This window comes from Pteropus alecto, unplaced genomic scaffold, assembly GCF_000325575.1.
Source record: "Pteropus alecto unplaced genomic scaffold, ASM32557v1 scaffold3, whole genome shotgun sequence".
Taxonomy (NCBI): Eukaryota; Metazoa; Chordata; class Mammalia; order Chiroptera; family Pteropodidae; genus Pteropus; species Pteropus alecto.
Genome location: NW_006442484.1, coordinates 62,913,072 through 62,935,310, shown reverse-complemented (window position 1 = coordinate 62,935,310; position 22,239 = coordinate 62,913,072). Strand labels below are relative to the sequence as shown.

At 35.9% G+C, this 22,239-nt stretch overlaps 1 protein-coding gene and 1 pseudogene across 1 annotated transcript; both read right to left on the bottom strand.

Annotated features, from left to right (window-relative positions):
• Positions 1-538: 538 nt before the first annotated feature.
• Positions 539-11,068, bottom strand: CUNH2orf69 (chromosome unknown C2orf69 homolog). Its single transcript, XM_006921325.3, has 2 exons — positions 10,597-11,068; positions 539-2,462 (listed from the first exon to the last, which is right to left on the bottom strand). The coding sequence occupies exons 1-2, from the start codon at positions 10,924-10,926 to the stop codon at positions 1,635-1,637; spliced, it is 1,158 nt and encodes a 385-aa protein (XP_006921387.1). The 5' UTR covers positions 10,927-11,068; the 3' UTR covers positions 539-1,634.
• On the bottom strand, positions 4,927-5,045 carry LOC112470586 (annotated as a pseudogene).
• Positions 11,069-22,239: the final 11,171 nt, after the last annotated feature.

Sequence of the window (22,239 nt, the reverse complement as noted above, 5' to 3'; positions counted from 1 at the left end):
AAAGTCCTATTTTTCCATTTTAATCCTGTAAAACTAAATACCTTTCCTTCCCCCCATTAGAGCATTCAGTAACAGCAATTTTACATTAGATACACATGAATTTAACCAAGGATTACTAAACATTGAAAAAAGCCATCTAATCAATTATGTTGCTTTAAGACACAGTAATAAGATGCTAGAATCAGGCTGACTTGTTTCCTTGTTGGGAATTTTTGGTCTTGGAAAAAAGTTATTTAAAGAAACCAAAGCAATATATAAAGCTACTTTGTCCTCAAAAAAATATATAACATTTAGAGATACTACTCTAGTTCATACAATTAAGGGATATTATTTTTAAGCATTTGGTTAAGAATTCTTTATCCTAAGTCTGAATATTTGGAATGTATAGAGTCATTAAAATATTTTGGGGAAAAAATAAGAAATTAACATTTTAATTATAAATTTAGGTCCTCTGGGTTATTAAGATATTGTCTTTTTTCTTATTCTGAAAGCAGCATGTTACTTGCATGCTTTTTTCATGTCCTGCAAAAACTAATTATAAATATGACCACTCTTTATTGCAATTACACAGCTACATTTCAATGTTTGTTGATATTACTTTGTCAATGTATTTTATTTAGGTCAAGAAAAATATGCAGAAGGAACCTCACCCAAATCATGTAGCAGTATTAGGCAAACTAAGTTTCTGAGTCAAAATTAAATCATTTGTCTTCAACCTTTTCCTTGTAACTTTTCTATAGCAATATAATTTGCATTTTGGCCAAAGAATGCTACTTTCTTTTGGCAGACAAAAATGCTTCTGGAGAAAAAATGACTTAGACCTGTATATGTTTCCTTGTCAACAGAGCACTAACAGAGTATTATATATTTTACCTAAGTTGATCTCTTTCAAAAGACTGATACAATAAAAAGATTTTAAATCTGTAATATATTTGTATCCAATATACATACTTATGTTCAATTTAAAAGAATTTTCCCAAAAGAACTGGTTTTGGGCTGAGATCAAGAAATTCCAAAATATCCAGAAGTGAAAATTTAGCCAGAGTGCTTAAGTGTAATGTTTTTAAAAAACTTTATACTACTACACATTCTTGGATATTGGGAAACAGATATATTTTGACTCTCAAAACTCTTGGTGGCACATTAAAGAATGATTCCACGAGTTTATAAAACATATAGGCAGGGTATAATTTTTCCAAAATGATGGAAAACATAAGGGTGCCTTTGCTTTGTTTGAAGAGAAATAGTGTTTCTACTCAAAAGTTTTCAGTGCCAAAATATCTAATTACTGTTATAGTGCCACCAAAACTAATTTTAAACATTACTCAGAAAATAAACTATTTCTAATAATTACCTTTTATAAGGATTATACTGTAACTTTCATTCTAAAGGGTCATTATTATCAGGATCATCACAAACCATCTTTTAGATTTCAAATGAACTAATTCTAACCCAGTCCAAATTAAAAACTGTTCACATTCACAAGGAATACTATTGCACATTACACTCATTTTAGGAATGTGTGCTCCCCCCCCAAAATGGAAAATGCTTTTTTGAATTACATCTCATCTGAATTTATAAAACAAAGTGCTTCTGCTCTTCCAATGAACGAGTACATTAATATTCTTATAGTGTTAAAATACCTCATGAACCCTGAAGTGATTCTCTATGGAAGGAGCTTCCTTTGCAAAATGAATTTGGCTAGTCACCTGCATACCAAAATCTCCAAGTATCTGAACAAATTTCTTGTGCTCCTTTCCAATCCAAGATCTCATTGGATCACGTACTTGGTAAGGTGTTACATGGGTGTGAACAATAATGCCTGTTTGTGCAAATTCTTTCAAGACTTCTGGATAAGTAATCCAAGTATTGCTTCCTCCAGAATGACCACCATCCAGCCAGTACATTGTTCTTATGCTTTTGATAAAAGCATCTATGTTCTTGTCTTTCTTAGCTTCTTTCAGTTCAAAGAGCAACTGATTCAAAACAACACATCCTTTACTGAATCCAATTAAAGTAAAAGCAGCACCATTTAGTGATGGTGGATAAAAATTCATGGCCGACTCATCAAAGTTTTTACAGGTCCTCTCTTTTTCTCCCTGGCAACCATTTGTAGTATGAGAAGAACTGGATCTACAATTAGATGTTTTGGAGTCCTTATTTAAATCATTCACATTCTTCTTTGATAGCAAACTGTTCTGACTTAGGTTAAAAGCATTAACTAATAATGTATAAAGGTGCTTAAAAGCTCCAAAGTCAGTACTGTGTTCTGGAGCACCAAACATATTACTTTTCACAAAATTGTCATAGCAGCTGAATTTGTGCAAATGCATTCGGGAACACTTTATCACCCAAATATAACTATTGGGGAATCGTTGGACTAAAATGTTAGCAACATTTTCTAGACTCCAGTTTTCCCACTGGTAATTCTCAGGATGACGAGTCATAATTTCATGATAATTCTGAAAGGTAAGAAAGATGAAACAAGCATTAAATACACATTTATATAAACCTATTCCTGCAAAATAGTTTCTCATCTTTACTGAGGAAGTTGGGAGGTAATGACCTATGATTAACATACTATAAAAACTAAATGTTATTTCTGGTTATAAGATTTTGAACAAATCTTCAGTTTAAGCCTCAAATCCATCAAAAGACAGGGTTATAAAGTAAAGCTAAACAGCATAGTAGGAATTTAAATAATAAAACACATTTCAAGATTACGGATATTTTTAATATATTTTACTTAGTATACATACAACCTATTATTCATAACACATTAACAACCAAAACAAAGATTTGGTTTATTATGCTTTTTAACCAACACAGAATTTAAAAATATTTTCCTATTAAAACTGCCATCCTGCATTCCTCCCTCTTTGGATAACTCTAGCAACGTGAATCCTGTTTGATTTCAATTTTTATTTTACCAAGCTGCAATGGACGTTATAGAAAAATCTTTTGACACATCTGTGATTACATTCTTAAATTCCTAGGTATGGAAAAACTAGATTATAATTTAATACTGTCTTCCAGAGAAGTATATATAACTTTTATCTTCGTTAATTTCATAGACACAGGAATGATACTCTAGTTTGTATTTACTGACAATTTGAAGTTGAAATTTGTTCATATATTTATTAGCCATCTGGATTTCTCCTTGTGTAAGTTCATGTCTTTTACCCCTTTTTAATTGCATCTTATATTTATAAGTATTCTATATGTATTAATAACTTTTTGTTTAGGTTCTAAGACATGCACGTAGATTTTATTTTCCTTTTAATTTTTATTCATAGTTTTAAAAGAAAGGAAATTCAAATTTATTTATTCTATAAAATCGATTAGATACCTGATTGGTTATGGATCAGAACAGACTAAATTCCTGCCTATGTGGAGCTGACATTGTAAGTACAGAAATACACAACAAACAACTCCATTAGTAAATAGAGCAACGTTGTCCAACAGAAATATAAGCTACACAAAATTTTCTAGTAACTAAAAAAGTTAACATGTGAGAATTATTTTTAATACATTTTATTGAGCCCAATATATTCAAAATATTACCTCTTCAACCCATATAAAAAACTACAGAGAAATTATTACATTTCTTTTTCTTACTTAGTCTTTGAAATCCAGTGTGTATTTTACACTTACAGGGCATCTCAATTTGGATGCTATATTTTCATCAGAAATAACTTAATCTGAATTTAGATTTCATAAAATTCACTGTTGAAAAAGTAGATTCACATACTAAGTTGTTCAAACACACTTAAAACTTTTCCAGGAACTGACTTGAGAATCGATTTTTAGATTTTTTTTTTTTTTAAGTTTTTAGATTTAAAGTTACACACAATTAAAAATTTAGTTCCTTGATTAGACTAACATTTCAAGTGGTCGACAGCTACAAGTGGCTAGTGTCTGGACAGCACAAAACAGTAGATAACAGTAAGTGCGATGGAGTACAATAAAGCAGGGGAAAAGGAGTGTAAGGTTTTGGAGAGGGCAGGGCAGGAGATTATGTAAAACACAGGTGGTCTCCAATATGATGACTGTTGAGAAGGACCTGAAGGAACTGAGGAAATGAATCATGATATTTCAGGCATAAGACACTGCAATTGCAAAAGGCCCTGAAGTGGAAGCATGCTTGGCATAACCAAGGTACAGCGATGAGGCCAGAGGCGTTCCAGCGGAGTGGAGGAGGAGGAAAAGTCATCACTAGGGAAGTCATATTGCTGGGAGGAGGGTCATGCTGATCATGCCTTGTAAAACATTGTGAAGACTTGGGCTTTTGCTATGATATGACAGTCTTCCGCTGTTATAATTTGTGTTTTGAAAGGATTACTACATGTGAAGGGGTAACAGTTGAAGCAGAGGCTACTCAAGTATAACCCTGATGTGAAAGAAGGTGGTTTGAACCAGAGTGGTGGTAGAAGCAAAGGCGGTAAGAAGTGGTCAGATTTTGAATATATTCTGAAAGCAGAATCAACAGCATTTGCTGATGGATTGGACATAGGGTGTGAGAGAAAGAGAAACTGGTACTTTTTCTTTATTCTTAAGTCATATACTCTATAGCAAACAGTTTTAAATGTGCCTCCCTTTTGACGTAGTAATTCCACTTCTAGCAATTTATCTCAGTGATATACTTATATATGAATAAATAGTTATGATATTTATTTCTGCTTCGAAAGAATGAGACAGCTCTATGAGTACTCCTATGGGTTGTAGGATAAGAGCTAAAAAACCCTTGTATGCTATACTACCATTTGTTTTAAAAAAAGTTTGCATCAGCATAGAATGTCTCCGGAAAGACAGAGAAATTGGTAACAGTGATAGCCTTGGGGAAAAAAAATGGAACTCTAGAGGGAATGGGATGAAAAGAAAACTTACTTTTATTTTTATTTTTTGCTTTTTTTTTTTGTATTTAAATGCCTACAGCACCTGATATTCCAAGGTGGTCTCCCATCTAAGTACTAACCAGGCCTAACCCTGCTTAGCTTTTGAGATCAGACAAGATCGGGCACGTTCAGGGTGGCGTGGCCATAGACTGAAAACTTACTTTTCAATGTACAATCAAATAAAGTAAACTTTTAGCAAAATGCTATTTGAAAATTTTCTATTTGAAAATTAAAATAAATGCTACAAAAATTCAGTTTACATCTAAAGCTACAAAAAAGATAGAAAAACCCTCCATAAAACCACCAATTAGAAATAATCATTATTAAATTTTGGTGTCTAGGATTCTAGTTTTCTTTAATATACATACACATATAAATATGTATATAAGAGAGCATTCTTCCCCTACAAGCTTACACATGCAGTTTTCACTTAACTATAGGCATGATTCAATACCAATATAAATTTGCATCATAATTTTTAGACTTCCCGTCAAAAAGATTAATATCAATTTACATTCCCACTAGAAGTATATAAGAGTGCTTATTTTCCCACAACCTGGCCTGCACTGGCTATTAGCAGTAATTTTTAAAACACCTTTGCTACTATGATAAAATATCTTACTTTTAATTTAATTTGCATGTTTTAATTCCTAATCAGGTTGAATATTTTTCTATGTTTATTGGCAATTTTCTTTTTTGTGTGTTAGTTATCTTTTTATGTACTTTGTCAGTTTTCCCAATAGGATGCTCGAAGTCCTTCTTAACACTTTGTAGCTTATTACTATTAGTAGTTTATCATCTATATTAAAAGGCTATCAGTTAACTTTTTATGGATTATGCTATTGCCTTCTGCACATCCAGATTTGTGATAAAATTATACTAAAGTGATCATAGGAAGCTTATATCTGAAAGGGCTCATTTAAATCCTTTTTATAGCTAAGGAAACTGAGGTCCTAGAAACTATAGTTATTTATATCATGTAGTTATCTAGTTAATGAGCCAAAATTAACTCAAGACTTTATGAGTCTCAATCTCTACCAGGAGGTAGTAAATCTAAAAACTTGGTATTTTCTTCGATTCCTCCCATGATCAGAGGGAGAAAATGCTTATGCTAAGGAACTGTGCATACTAAAATGTAAAGATGGGATTCTTAACTGTTGTGTTAAAGCCCAGATCTGAGAACAATGGATAAGCACTCCCATATTTAAAAAAAAAAAAAGAAAGACACCAGACATCCTCATAGGACCTGCTAATAAGTAGCCAAAACTACCCAAGGCCAATCTACAAAAAAGGCTAAAGACTTTGGGAAGAGAGAGTTTCTTTTGAGAGAATTTTCATACCAGTTGGGAATGCAATGCATTTACTCTCTTTGTAGGAGTTAAGAGGTAGGAGCATGCTTCTCATCATCCCCAGTGAGGCAGATGGCAAGAGAATCTCTTGGAGAGATTAAGGGATGTTTATTCCATAGGCAAATGCCTACTAACCTGCAAAAACTTACAGGCCCACCCTATACTGCTAATGAAGTAAAGGTACAAAGGATATTTAGGAAAACGTCACACATGTCTCCAAGAGTATATACATTTATGATAAAGATTTAAGCTAGGTGGACTACTCTTAAAGCAGCACGAGAACTTTATTGGGCACAAGCTGTACAACCATCAAAAATGGGGCAAGGGGACATGACATAAAGCTTTGTTGAGCATGAAGTGGGCATTCCAAGTAAGCTAGCTAGAAGGATCCAGCCTAAGAAGAAGGCAGCCTGACATGGCCAGGTGTGAAAAAATACAGTACACACACACACACACACACGCGCGCGCGCGCGCGTGCGCGCAGTGTCTCTGTCCCTGATTCCTAGCACAGACCTCCTAAAACCCTTGGAATTTCCTGGGTGATAGGAGCATCTCTTTTCTAATGAGGTGACTCTTGATGGGCTCCTGGAGAGGGGCTAGTCACCAGAAAGAACAAGACATGATCAGAAGTTTGGAACTTTCAGCCCCACTACCCATTCCCCAGAGAGGGGCTGGAAATGATGACAGATCATGACTATGCAATGAACCCTTCATAAAAATCCCCAAAGTACGGGTTTGAATAGCTTCCAGGTTGGTGAACACATGGAGGTGCTAGGAAAGTGATGTGTTCAGAGAGAGCATGGAAGCTCCACACCCATTCCCACATACCTTACCCTATGCATCTCTTCCATCTTGATGTTCCCAATTAATGAAAATCTAAGAAAAGCAAAAACTATAGTGAACAAAAGCAGATCAGTGATTGCCTGGGGCTGAGAGAAAAGAGACTGACTGAGGTGGGGCATGAGGGTACTTTTTAGAGTGATAGAGATGTTATATAACATGATTGTGGTGTTGGTTACATTACTATAATATTTGTCAAAATTCACCAAATTGTAAGCTTACAATTAAAAAAAAGAAAGAAGTATAATTCTATATCCTGAGGCTTTATAAAGCAAGATAACTCAAGAAAATTAGAAAATGCCTACTTAAAAGAATCCTGATCCCCCTCTAAAATCATTACTGATGGATAAGAAAAACATCAAGAGGTACCTAATATGGATTACTACAGCCTCAGCTTTCCTGTAATATAAATGATAAAAGGACAAATATAGAATAAAAAAGGATATACAACAAAAAATGAATGCAAAAGGAACATTAAGAAAGAAATGGTAATTAGGATTTAAAATTACATGGACAGCCAGATCTAATTAATATCAAATAATGAATCTGTGTTAAGATGAGGTGAAGCTTCTAATGATACCAAACAAAATTCTTTTTGGCCCTATTCTGTTCAATACTTATCTAAAATAAGAATAAAGATATAGAAAGAATGCTTATTTAATCTCACATGATACAAATTCAAATAATGGTTCTTAAAGGATCAATACACTAAAAAGATGAGCTGTAATTAACAGGGTAATTTTCCTATGGATAAACATAAAGCGCAAAAGAATCAAGTACAAAAATATGGATGAGAAAATCTGAGCCTAAAAGCATTTCATATAATATTTGCCAAGACTTATCAAACACTTCATGCAATGTTCAAATCAACTTCCATACATTCATTCATTCAACAAGTTATCTGCTGAACACCTACTACATGCCAATCACTAAGCATCATAGTTACATCAGTGACGAAAACAGACATAAATCTTAAATTGTAGAAGACAGACAAAAATCAAAATGAATAACTAATATAGTAAGTTAAATAAATAAAAATTAAAGTTAACAGGGATCCTGTGCATATGTTTGATTATTAAATAGGATGATCAGAAACGGTCTCCCTGTGAAGGCAACTGTGAGCAAAGACTTGACAGGTAAGATAATGAATCCTATAGGTATCTGCAGGAAGACTGTTCCAGGCAGTATGTTCAAAGCTTTTGAGGTGAAGTGTGCCTAACCATGAGCAATTTGAAGAAGGCTGGTGTGGCTGGAACAGAGTAAAACAAACAAAAAAGAAATAGTCAGAAAAGCAACAAGCTGGAAAAAAGTAAAGACAGTGAAGGGCCTTGCAGACCACCAAGAAATCACCTAGCTTTTATTTACTCTGAGCAATATGGGCAGCTACTGGAGAGTTTTAAGCAGAAAGATGTGTGGCATGATTTGACTTACATTTTAAAATGATTATTCTGATCATTTTTAGATACATTAAAAGGGTGAAGCCACTTTATTTGTTGATGAATTAAGATATGTGAAAGAAAGGACTAAAAGATAACTTCAAGATTTCTAACTTGATCAACTAAAAAGGAAGTTTCCATTAACTGAGATGAGGAATACTGCAGGAAGAACAGGTCTAGGGGCAAAGATCCAGAGATTTTAAGTTTGAGACATCTATTAAATATTCAAAATAAAATATTGTGTATGCAATTGGTAAGACTAAAGTTTGGGGAATATGTCTAGCTAGATACACAAATGTTGAAGGTCGTCAGAGTATAGGTAGTAAGTACAGCCACAGACTGAAAGAGATCACTCAAGGAGTAAAGGTAGAAGAAAAGTCCAAGAACTGAGCACTAGGGTACCCCCAATAATTAAAAAGGTCATCTGGAAGATGAGAAGGAATTATAATTCAGTAGGTATTCACACATTTAATCGTCACTGATATCCCATAAATTATTATTCTTATTTTATAGTTGAAGATGCAACTGACCAGAGATTTAATAGCTAAAAAGTGCAGAATCGGGGTTCGAACCTAGGCAATCTGGTCTCAAAGCCTTTTGATGCATTATCCTCTACTCCTTCTCTAATAGATCTGGATTTTCAGATCTTTCATACTCTTCATCAATCAACAGTATATCACTGTCCAAAAAAACTAATGGAATCTCAGGCTACATAAAGAAATGGATGATGTCAAAATGGAAGGAGGTATTACCCTAACTGTACTTAACATTTTTTAGACCTCATCTAAAGACCTGTACTTATACTCTGGCTGGCACACTTTAAAAGCACTTAGTAAGTGCTAAATGAAGGTTAGTTATCATACTATCATCATCATCATTATTATAAATGCACACAATAGTAGCTGGTTCACAATCTGGAAGTCACTATCAACAATGTCATGCTGTTTTCTCAAACTAAGCAAAAGGGTATTGACTGAGTAAATTAAGTTTCTTCTCTTAAATCTGAATGCTAGTTTTTTCATAGTGTTTATTAGCAGTTAACTAAATCAATTATTTTGAAGATGAGAAAAAAACTACAGATATTTTAATCATCATTTGACTTGGGGCAAAAAGTTTTTAAGTATATCATTGTAAAGCATCAGTTTCGAAAACAATACATTAATACTGTTCCATAGTATAAGAAGCACATCTAGCCATATTGTAGCTTTACCTGGCTACAGAGTTCTATCCGATAGAACTCTGAGTGATGGGAACGTTCTCTGGAACCTTCTTCTGTATTTGTGCTGTTCATTACACCACACACAAACCTTAGCTGCTACTGAGCACCGGAAATGCAGCTAGTAAGAAGAACCAGATTTTTAATTCTATTTAATTTAAATTGCCATAGAGAGCTAATGGCTACCCTATTAGACAACACAGCTCTAGATTAAGATCTTGACTGAGGCCCAGCTTTCCAAGACAACACAGCTACAGTTATATGCCTGCAGCTATAAAACTGATAATAAAGAGAAAATCACACAAAAAACAAAAGTACACAATTTAGGTGAACATCAAAACACTGACATGCTTAGCAATTACTGTCCATTTCTTCCGCCCACGCTCCCTTTCTTGGGGTTACTGAGTGGCATACCTTTGTAATGTTTTTGTTGTTGTTGTTCGTTTGCCTGCTTTATAATTACTGCCAGTGTAACACAATGTGCCAAATTATTTTAAAAGCCATGTCTCCTGCCCTACCCCACCTCACATACACCCCTAAGAGAAACCAAGTTATAGAATGAGTAGCCATTATGGGTCTCATTCCTTCTGTGTTTCAAATTCTACTCTCTTGGAGCCTAAACTGACAGCTAGCTCTTCGGAGGTCTTAACTCTGCAAGGATACCGTCCCTCCGGGGCTTCAAGAGGACGGGGTCAGGGGTGTGGAAGCGGCGGTTTGGATTTCGGGGAGTAACCGAAAAGCCACCTCCGTGACTGCATGTGTGGTTGTGTTCTGGCGAGGCAAGAAACCCGGCACCAGCTTTGAGGAGAGACTCTAGGGAGTTCGCATACGCACAGGTGCCCAGGCAGGCCCCAGGTTACCTGTACATCCCCGGGGAAATAGAGAACGTGATGCTGGGGCTGCGGCTGAGGCCCCTCCTTCGCCCGGTCCCCAGAGAGACCCCGCCGTTCCGGTCCCTCCGCTGCTGCCACCAGCAGGAGCAACTCGTTGCTGCGCTGCGGGTCGGCTCCTGGCACCGTGGACAGATGCAGGCACTGGCGGTCCTCGTCGGAAGGGGAGCATCGCGCACTGCTGCTGCCGCCGCCCAAGTTCATGGTTCCGGCCTGAAAGCGTGAGGCGGCGACTCCGAGTCCGAGCTGCGGCAACAGGAGCAGCAGCCGCGGCGACCGCAGGAGCCCGAACTCCCACATGGGTTGCAGCCGCAAGAACGGTTGGCGGAGAGGGGAAGTCCTAAAGGAGGGACTTCTACAGGACACCCAACGGTCGGAGGGAGCGGCCCTAGGGGGAGTCCGCGCAGGGGTGACGACGGCGTCAGAGGCCGACGTCTGCGCGCAGCGTGCGTAGGGAAGGAGGGGTGTGCGCGAAATCAATCTCGGGTTCCCGGACTGGGCAATGGAAGGGCGTGGCCCGATGAAGGACGTTTGTGATTGGTGGATTCTGCCATAGCCGGGAAATTCGAACGGAAGTTTGGGAACGAGCCGAAAGAGAGCAAAAAAAAACACAGAATGAGCTAAAGACACCCAGCAAGAAGGCTGGCAGTTGTGGCGCATGCGCTGCAGCTGGAGCGGCCCGAAGGTCGCTGTCCAGTAATGCGGTATAGAGTTTTGACTACCCCATGCGCCCGTTTCGGTAGGCTCACCTTTCAGGGGAGGGTTTTCTAGTCCTTTGAGCCTTAAAAGGGACACAGCCCCAAATATATAAGTGGACAAATTTTGCCCTGTTTGAAACCGTGTGGGAAGTCTTCTACATGCCCTGGATAAAGGGAATCTCCCTTTTCTCATGCCCTCGCATTTTCTTTGTAAATATACGAAGATTTCTAGGTTCATAAGAATTTATGATTAGATATGAAGTCTTATGCATCTCTAGTTGGTAGCAGGGAACAGGACACATAGACTGAGACAGGAAAAATGGGGGCAAGACATATATTTGCTGTTGGGTGTTTGCAGCCAATGGGATTTTCTATTTTAGGGTTTCGAAAACAAGTTTGAACAATGGGAAAAATTGTAGAAGTCCAACAACCATCTATGGCCAGTTGTGTAAGAATAAGATTTGGCTAAGTGTATACTAAAGACAGAAAATGAAGTCGAGAGGATCCAGTATTCTAAAATTGTGAGGTGAGGCACTTTAAAGAACATTGTGAGAGAGAATATTAGTAAGAATTATAAAAATTATGGCCAACTTTTATGGAGGCCTTACTATAGGCCAGGAATAAAACTAAGAACTTCATATATTAACTGATCTGAGTCTATATATGTTAAAGCACACGTACTGTTTTCTTTGCTCCACATATCAAATATTAACAATAGCCTTGAAGTAAGAACACAATGAACAAATGATAAAATATAATTTTTCCTATATATTTATATATACTTAGTGACTTCAGAGAGGTGTAATATGCTGTCCTACTCTGGTCTAAGTTATTGGGTTCCATCTGACATCATAGTGGTGTAACCAATCAAAAATTATTTATATTTAAGTAGCTCTGCTTTCTAAAAATAACTGGTTAAAAAGAAGCAGAGACTAATTATATGATAATGGATATATAACGATATTGAAGCAACCAGCCTTCATTCTATTTTGCAAACCACATACATTTTTTTACTTTCTCTTGTTAGGTAGAGGATTACTGAAATATGATCTGAAAGCCCACACATGTGTATATTCTCCAAACATAGGTTTTGATTTTCATGTCTTGTTTTAAGATTGACCTTTTAATTGAATCTATCGCTATCAAAGGGAATGGGGAAATGTTTGTATTTTAGAAAGAAAATTAATTGTAGTAAAGATAAATACTAAAAGTTGTCTCAGTATCTCTAATATAATTGATGTCTTTGAGAAATACAATTAAAGATTTAAGGGGCAGAGTAAAGAAACAGTGAAGTAAGCACAAATTCCCATCCCCCTCACCCCATGGTCAAGGATTTATACAACCTTACAAGAACCACTTCCAGAGAAAGTAACAACTCTCAGTCTAGCAGTTGATTTATAGTAAGTCATAGATATTGTAATTCCTTCTTCTAGGTCCCATCAATATTACTGTAATACCTGCTTTTCTCTTTTCATCTTTCCTGTTTCTAGGAAGACCAGTTTTATAAATGACTACTTTTCCAACAGCCATAGGCACAGACAGCCCAGAACTTTCCTCCTTTATTCTCAGTTAGAGCTTGGATTTCCTTCCCCACAAGAGGCCTTACATTTAATATCACTGTAACCAGTTGTTTGAGTTTACCCCTCCTTTCTAATAGAGAGATCTCCACATAATCTTACAGATTCAAGAATTTGAGTGAACTCCCAATACGATAAATCAAAAAAAAAAATCTGTGCTAATAGATTTAACATCATAGTTAAATGTGTAGAAACTAAAGACAAAGGAAAAATCTTGAAAGCATCCAGAGAAAATTAACACCTTACCTATAAGGGAAAAGCAATTTAAATGACATCACTGGAGATATTTAGGGTAATGAAACTATTCAGTATGATACTATATTGGTGAATACATGGCATTATGCATTGAACAAAATCCATGAAATGTAAAACACAAAAGTGAACCCTAATATAAACTATGGGCTTTACTTAATGTAACAATGTTGACTCATCAATTGTAGCAAATGTACCAAACTAATGGAAGGTATTAATAATAGGGAAACTAGGGTGGAGGAATAAGGGGGGATATGGGAACTCTCTGTACTTTCCACTCAATTTTTCTATAAACCTAAAACTATTCTAAAAATATAGTTAGTAATTTAAAAAATCACTAAGCAATATATATGTATATATATATATATATATATATATATATATATATATATATATATATATATATATATATATATATATATATATATATATATATATATATATATATATATATATATATATATATATATATATATATATATATATATATATATATATATATATACACAATTCATACGTCTTAATGAAAAAACATTTTTTTAATACGCTCTAAAAAAATGGTTATTGAGGTAATTCCCAGAAACAAAGGTAGCCCAGGGCTTCGGGGGCTAAAACAGGGAATTTGATTTCTCTCTTGTTTTCTTTGTTTTCATTCTCTGGTCGGTAGGCAGGTTTTCTTCACATGTCACGAATAATGACATCTCTTTTCCCTGCATCCCCAGAAGGCCTAGATTTATATCTGACGCTGGTGGCTGTGTGGGGAATCTGGGATACGAAGTCAACTAGAAAGTTCTATTGAAGACTTGAAATGCGGTGACTTATATGATAGCAAAACAGCTGGTAAAACTGTTATCTGCAGTCGGATGATGAAAAAATAAGCCTAATGAAATTTTTAAAAGTTGAACTTTTTTTCCACTAATTGTAGATTCATGTGTAGTTGTAGAAATAACAGAGATCCTGTGTACTTCCCTCCTTCCTTCTCTCCCCCTGAACCCCTGGCAACCTCTGATCTTTTTACTGCCTCCATAATTTTGCTCGTTTTGGAATGTCATATAGTTGAAATGATATAGTATGTTGGCTTTTCAGATTGACTTCTTTCACTTAGCAATATGCATTTAACTTCCCTTCATGTTTTTTTATTTTTTCATAGCACAATAGCTCATTTCTTTTTATCGCTGAAGTATATTCCCTTGTATTGATGTACCACAGTTTTTTTTTATCCATTTACCTATTGAAGGACATCTTGGCTCCTTCCAACTTTTGGCAGTTACGAATAAAGCTAACTTAAATACTCATGTACAGGTTTCTGTGTGGACATGAGTTTTCAAGTCATTTGGGTAAATGCCAAAGAGTATAATTGCTGGATTGTGTGATAAGAGTAAGGTTAGTTTTGTAAGAAACCACCAAACTGTCTTCCAAAGTGGCTGTACCATTTTGCATTCCCACCAGCAATAAATGAGAGTCCCGGTTGCTTCATATCCTCACCAGCATTTGGTATTGTCAGCATTTTAGATTTCAGCCATTCTGATAGATGTGTAGTGGTATGTAATTGTTGCTTTATTTCATAATTCTTTGGTGACATATGATGTTGAGCGTCTTTTCATATGCTTATTTTCATCTGTAAATCTTTTTTGGGTGAGGCCTCAGATCTTTTGCTCATTTTTAATTGGGTTTGTTTTCTTGTTGCTGAGTTTTAAGAGTCTTTTATAGATTATAGATACCAGTCATTTACCAGATACATGTTTTCCAAAATTTTCTCCCAGCCTGCGAATGTCTTTTCTTTCTCTTAAAAGTATCTTTCACAAAGCAGAAGCTTTTAATTTTAATGAAGTCCAACTCATCATTTTTTTTTTTCTTTCATGGATTATGCTTTGGGTGTTGTATTTAAAAAGTCATCACCAGGCCTTTGAGCCACTCTTCTCTTGCTGAGGCCCACTTCCAAGTCTAGAAGTGTACTATCACTTCTAATAAAGCTTTTTTTTTCTGCTGTAAAAAAATAAAGTCATCACCAAACCCAAAGTCACCTAGATTTTTCTTGTATGTTATCTTCTAGGAGTTTTATAGTTTTGCATTTTACATTTGTGTCTATATACATTTTGAGTTAATTTTTATATAGGGTATAAGATCTGTGTCTAGATTTATTTTTTTGCATATGGATGTACAGTTATTCCAGCACCATTTGTTGAGAAGACTAAGATCATTAGACTATATTAGTATGGCTCTATTTTGAGGCTCTCTATTCTGTTCCATTGATCTTGTCAGTAGCCTCTTAATAATTTACTTTATTTGCTTATGCTGATTTGTGAATTTTTATCAGTTGCAGCTGAAATATCACTGATTAATTCAACCATTTGCTGCATGCCAAACACTGTGCTAATCTCTTTACATAAATTCAATCACAACAGTCTTTTGAAATAAATGAGGAAACTTGAGTTTGTGAGTTTAAATACCATATCAAATCATACCACTAATAAATAGCCCAGGTCTGCCTGCCTGTCTATGCTATACTACGTGTCAAATATGACCTTGTTATTCCTTATTCAACTATTACAGTTGCTCTAATAGTTTGTCTTCTGCTAATTATTGCCTTTAAGTACACTGTAGTTGCTTTCTAAATTAAACACGGACTCCTTAGCCATCATTTAAGGCCTAACTTACTTCTCCAGCTTTTTTTCAATATTATCTTACATGCTCAGTGGGGCTACTCTATAATCTTGTATCACCCTCACTATTTTACTGTATCAGTATGTGACCTAACCTATCCTTTATACTTGCCACATCTCCAACTATCGATTTTTTTGGTCAGAATCTATCTCAAATGCCATCTTCTCCCTCGATCCCTCTCATTTTTGTGCCCCCACCTCACTCTAAAACTAGAACTAAGAGCTCCCCATTTAAAATAACCAAAGTATTTCATTTACACCTCAATTGTGGCACAGTTTTTGCATTGTTTCAGTTATATGAATTTGACTTATCTTTACTACTAGACTGTCACCTCCTTTATATCTTGTATACTGTGTAGAACCTGGCAATTATTTTAAAAATTTTTATCAGGTACATAATACCTGTATTAAAAACAGCACTAAATGCTGAGTGGCAAAGATAAAAGACAAAGCCACTGCCTTTACAGAGTTTATAATCTGGCTGGAGAAGCCAGACCAGAATGCAATTACTTTTCTGTAATTTAAGTTCTAATATGAAAGTAAATCTTCAGTATTTTAGAACAGAGCACAGAGTATGGAGTACTTAATGCAGTTTGAGTTTGGGAAAGAGAGAAGATTTATTAGAGGACCACGAATAGGAGTTACACCTGCTGAATTGACAACATATGCAATACCAGAAAGACTTCAAAGAGCATCACACAATTGGAGGGCTAGTAGTTCAGATTAGCTATACTATGGCAAAGGATGAAAAGGTAAGGAGGGACCATATCAGAAAAGAAATTTCTGAGTCTTGCAAAGGAGTTTGCATTATTATCCTGTGGCCATGAAAGTCAATGTAAGGTTTTAAGCAAGGAAACTTCATAATCTCACTCATGATTTCATAGATCTTTCTGATAGTTATATGAATAATAGATTGGAATTAGCTGAGACTAATGACAGAAAGGAAGACCAGCTAACAGCTAATAGTCTAGGTTAAATAGTATTGGGATCTGAGTAGGCCAAGGAGGAAAGAAGACATATCTGACATATATTTAGGAGCTAGAATTTATAAGACTTCATGCTGGGGTAAAGTAATTCTTTAAGATCTCATAATCGCTGTATCTGGGGATTCATCTAAACACTAACTGTCTCATGTCAATTTAAAGAGATACTTTTTCCTATTCCACTGTATAAATTATAAGGATCCATCTCACATTCCTCCTCATCACTAATAGTTACCTTGCCGAGAGAGCCTCTACCATCAAAGGAACTCTCCGAGGAGGTTCTGCCTTACTACCAAAGCCTCCGCTGCTACTGGAAGGTAAAAAATCCTCTGTTCACACTGCCGGCTTGGGAGAGATGTACTTCTGAAATAAAAATTAGAGCTCATCTTTTCTTAGAAATAACGTTAAAAGATAGGGACTTAGATACATCATGTGTTAAATGGCCCCGTTATATGGCTTATTCTAGGAACGTAAAAGTGTTTATGACATTTTGATTATGAGTTTTAAACAAACTTCTCTTTAAAAAAACTTGAAAATTAAATTGAGGGCTTCTTTCATATACTTGTGTATCAAGGAGTAGGAATACCTCAGCAAGGGGAATATGTTATTGCTGACATACTTTAGAATTTCCATCACATGATAATGATAATAATAATCATAATAATAAAGTAGACCTATTTTTAGTCTGTTTTATTATTGTCTTTACATTTTCTTGCAGCTAATGCACCCCTTGTTGCCTGCTCCTAGCGCTGGTGCTTCCACTCTCCCTTCAACCCACTACTTGGTATACCGCTGTTCATAGCTGAACTAGAACTCGGGAAATGGAAATTAGGTTTACCTTATGAGAAAAGGAAAAATTTTGAAGGAAAAAAAGCCTAGACATGAATCTATGATCAGGGTTAGCAACAACTTCTTTGTGCCTCAGTTTCCTCATCATTAAAGTAGTGTTAAAATATCTATTTTGTTGCAGATTAAATAATGTAATATCTTTAAAGAACTGGCACTTCACCTATATTCTCAGCAAATATTAATTCTCTCCTGTAGTAAATGTTTTCATATTTCCTGGCTGCCCAGGATGCTATGAACATATTTGCTATGTTTAGGGAATTTCCAATATTTATGTAAGTGCTGCTTTCCTAAGGTAAACTGAAAACAAAATCTCTAAACTCTCACAGCTAGGGCACAGTCATGTGACCTAGGCTGCAACATTTAGTGCACCTGCATAACATTTCGATTTGGAAGTTAGTAGCTTGAGGAAAGAAAGCTTCTGCTTGGAAACCAATCTGCTGATTAAGGCATCTGACAATTGGGGGTGGCAATGTTTAAAAGGTTAAATCCCTAGTGTAGAAGTGGCCTTGGTGGGCAGTGGGAGTGACAGCAGTTGCTTTCAGTGTTTGTTGGGCACTAGTAAGTAACGCCATGACTTCTTCATCAGGTCAGTGCTACAAGGGAGCTATAAGCTTTGTTCTTGGAAGCTTAGCTCCATGCCTGTTCCTCCAGTCTCCCACCAATTCTGAGTTCTCTCATCTCCTTTCAAGCTTTTCTGTTCACTCAGCCAGAATCAGGTTATGGTACTTTCAACTTTTAGTCCTGACTGATATATATTTCTTCATTGGTATTGTTACCTATGAGTAACAGACCAAGAAGAATGTCAAAGAAGAGGCAGTGATAATGTAATAATAATTCTAGAAAGCAAATCCTAAAATAGTTTATTGAGGTATAATTGAGTGGAGATTGAGGAATATAGCTTTTGAGGAAATTATATATAATAGAATATTTTTGCCAAGTTTCTCTTTTTCTATTAGTATTGGGAGCAGCTAAGTGAACTTAGACTTTCCTGTTCCTCCAAAGAAGTTATTTCATAACCAGTTTATATAAAAAAATTATTCCCTGAATATTGATTCTGCAGAGCAGCCCCAAGTGAGTTTATCGGTTCAAGTCAAAGCCAGAATCAAAATAAATCAGGCATTATATAGCATATTAAATTTCTGGAGCTCAACTCAGTTCCCTTAGTCTCTTAGCAGCAATAACAAAGTGGCAGCTCTCACTCATTGCAATGGGGAAATAACAAAGCAAGAGTAAAATTGCTGTTGCAAAATGAAGCACATCACCACGTTTTCATCTAATACATTATAGTTCATGAATCTCTAAGGAGCCAGAAAAACAGCGAAGTCTTTAAAAGTGAATCCAGATGTCTGCCATTGCCATAGCAGAGCTTTAATTATCAAAAAAAAAAACCAAAAAAAACAAAAAAAAACAACAAAGAAATAACTCCTTAGGTACATTCTAAGCAGGTGTTCCTTCACAGAACACAGAATAGCTGAAGCAACAGCTGTGGAATTATATCTGCTTCAAGACTAGAGAACAAAACTACAACCTAAATAACGGAGACTACCCAGAGGGAGCATATGTAAATTATAATTATTAGAATTTTCCAAGCATTAATTTATAAAATGTAATGACTAATTAATATTAATTACTCCATTTTATAGATGGGAAAACTGAGTGCCTTGTATGACAGTCATTTCTAATCAAAGTCTGTCAGTCTCCAACAAGATCACTACAGGATGAATTTATTTTGCAAGATTTTTAAAGTAAACCATATAGAATGGGGTGGTATTTTAGAAAACATTGATATATTTTAAAATAATCTATTTTTATTTTGGAAGCATTAGAAAATAAAGTTAAGCAAAAAGGAAAAATTTAAATCATCTCTAATAAATTCTAAATATTTATATCAAGAGTTTTAAAGCAGTCCATGTTAGAGCTTCAAGGGGTCTGTGAACCTCTAAAACTAAGTAAAAAACGACAGTGTGCATTTTTCTGAAGTAAGGGTCTACATACTTGTCATCAGGTTCTAAAAGTGTCTATCATTCAAAAATTAAGAACTGTCTTTATCTTTTTGGACTTTATATATGTGACGGGAGGAATAAAGATACTGCCACAAGTTTGAGCCTAAGAAGGAAAGTGGCCTCCTTCCCCTTCTCATCCATTGGAAACTTTAGCTTTTGGTTCACATCTTGGTCTTTCTCTTCATCTCTTTCTTCTATGACATCCTTAGAACTTTATCATTCATGTGGATAATTTATTCTACATCTGCTTTCTCAGTCCTTAATCTTCTCTCCTCCAACACCTTTTCATCCATTTCGTTGTAGCCACATGCCCATAGCCATTTCCTGCATTTATCAGAACCAAAGTTTGCACTACCTCTGAAATCTTGGCTGCAAATATCTGGCTTTTTGACCATTATCCTTTTATCTTTTCAGTTCTTTTTCCGTAGGACTCCCACAGCCAGGCTTTGTTGATTTAACTGAGACTCCCAGTACCTTGACACCCCACCTACTTTGTTTATTGATCAACTCCTTTTTTGTTCTACCAACATTTTTTTTTGGCTTAAATTCTATGAGCGATTATTATGATGATGCCTTTGATAATACCTGTCTTTGCCTCTTTATTCATCCTGCCTAGAGAGGTAGAGAAACTTGTCTGCAAAATGTGGGAAGAGTATACAGGGCATGCTCAGCTCAATTCCTTTCTTTTTCTCCTTGGTAATAAGCCTGCCTACAAAGAACATTTTGTCCTGTACCCCTCTACAAGCAGGCTCTGCTGCAATGTGATGGGTGAACAGGCTAATTTGGGGGTTCTATGTGAGGAAACTCATTTTTCTTTTCCCTTTTGCCCATGGTGTTTCAGCCACACTAATCTTTGTTTTCCTAGAATAACCCAATGCTTTGCTTCTTCAGGGCTTTTGCCTTTCTCTGCCTGAGTAACTCTTTCTTCTGCTCATTTTTTTTAGCTAGCTCTTAATTTTTTTAGGTCTCAATTTATCTCTCCAAAGAAGTCTTTCCTGACTTTGCTATTTAAGGTAGATTGTCCTCCTCCCATTATTCTTATTTCAGCCTCTTGTGGAGTTTAATTTGAATGTATTGATCTGGAATTCAAAAGAGAAGGCCTGTACAAATCAAGATTTAAACATATGGAAGCATATAAGATGGCCTAGGGAAACAGTGTTGAATAAGTAGGGCTCCAAGGTCAGAACTCTGAAGAATTCTTGTTTACAGAAAGAGTATTTAATTCTTATTTACAGAACTCTGAAGAATAATTGTTTACAGAAAGAGTATTTAATGCTGGAACTTGAGAATGAGTGGTCAGAGAGACAGGAGTACTCTGAGATGAAGAAGGGGAGATCTTTAAGGAGGGTTTAGTTTATAGTACAGAAAACTGCAGAGCAATCAAATAAGACCAGTGCTGAAAACTGTCAGAAGGAATCAAAGTTGGGGCCTAGGCCTTTCTGACCTTTGCAAGAGAAATTTTAGTGTCAGTAATGAGGGTCAAAGCCGTATTACAGGGGGTCAAAGAGTGAATTAGAGATGTGAAATAGTTTAGAGTAAGTATTTTTGCAAATTTGGCCATGAAAAAGAGAGAGGTGAAGCAGGTTCTAGAGGGGAGCTTAGGACCAAAGATAATTTTTTTTAAGACTGGAAAAGATTTCACCAGTTTATAGATGGAGCTAAAGTATGGACTAGAAAAAGAGAAATTGATGGTTCAGATGAGAGTCTAGTTTCTATAGAAGGCAAGAGGCAGGAGGGTAATTAGCCTTGAAGAGGAATAGTTAACTCTGCTAACATATGAACACTTCTTCCTCTGCCATGAAGAATGCATATGGACATAGCTAAGTCTGGGAGACAGATGGACAGGAAATTGAAAGTTTTCTGAGAAGAAGGAAACAGGTCCATTGGTTGAGAATGTGAGAATAGGAGTCTTGAGGGTAGTGATAGAAGAATGTTAATAGCTACTCGGGATGGTTGTCAGGGTAACAAGAGTTTTCACCAAAGGATAGTAAGAGGATTGGCAAACAGTATTAAAGTTCTAGCCAAGTCCAGCGTGAATCTTTGTCCATTAACTCAGGTCTACAAAACATACCACACTGTTTTTTGAAAATCAATTTAAATTTAACTTTTAGCCTTATATTAATAAAGCTGGAGACTAATTCATTCTCGATAGTTATTGGGGCTCACAGACCTCCTCCTCTCTGAACTGTACAAAGGCCAGTACTGCAGAGGACCCCTTCAGATACCTGAATTTAGGTTATTGGCTCATTCTGCTTTTTACTAAAATAACCACTGCCCCCAGTCCATGGCCAATTCTTTAGATCCAGCAACTCTCCTGCCTGCTTGGGGGATAAGAATCTTTTGCTAGTTAGTAGCTTCTGTGCCTTCGATTCAGCCTACTTACTTGCCCTCTGCTGTCTTATCATATACCTGATGCTGACACTCTGGAATCTGGCAACCTCCGACCTTTTCCAGTAAAGGATGTAATATAATGATTATAAAATTGTGACGGGAGAGGCAGATAAAAAGCAAAATTTAAATAAAGTGTTACAAGCCAGATTAGGAGTAGTGGTGGAGAATAAAATTAAATTAACCCATCATTTACTAAG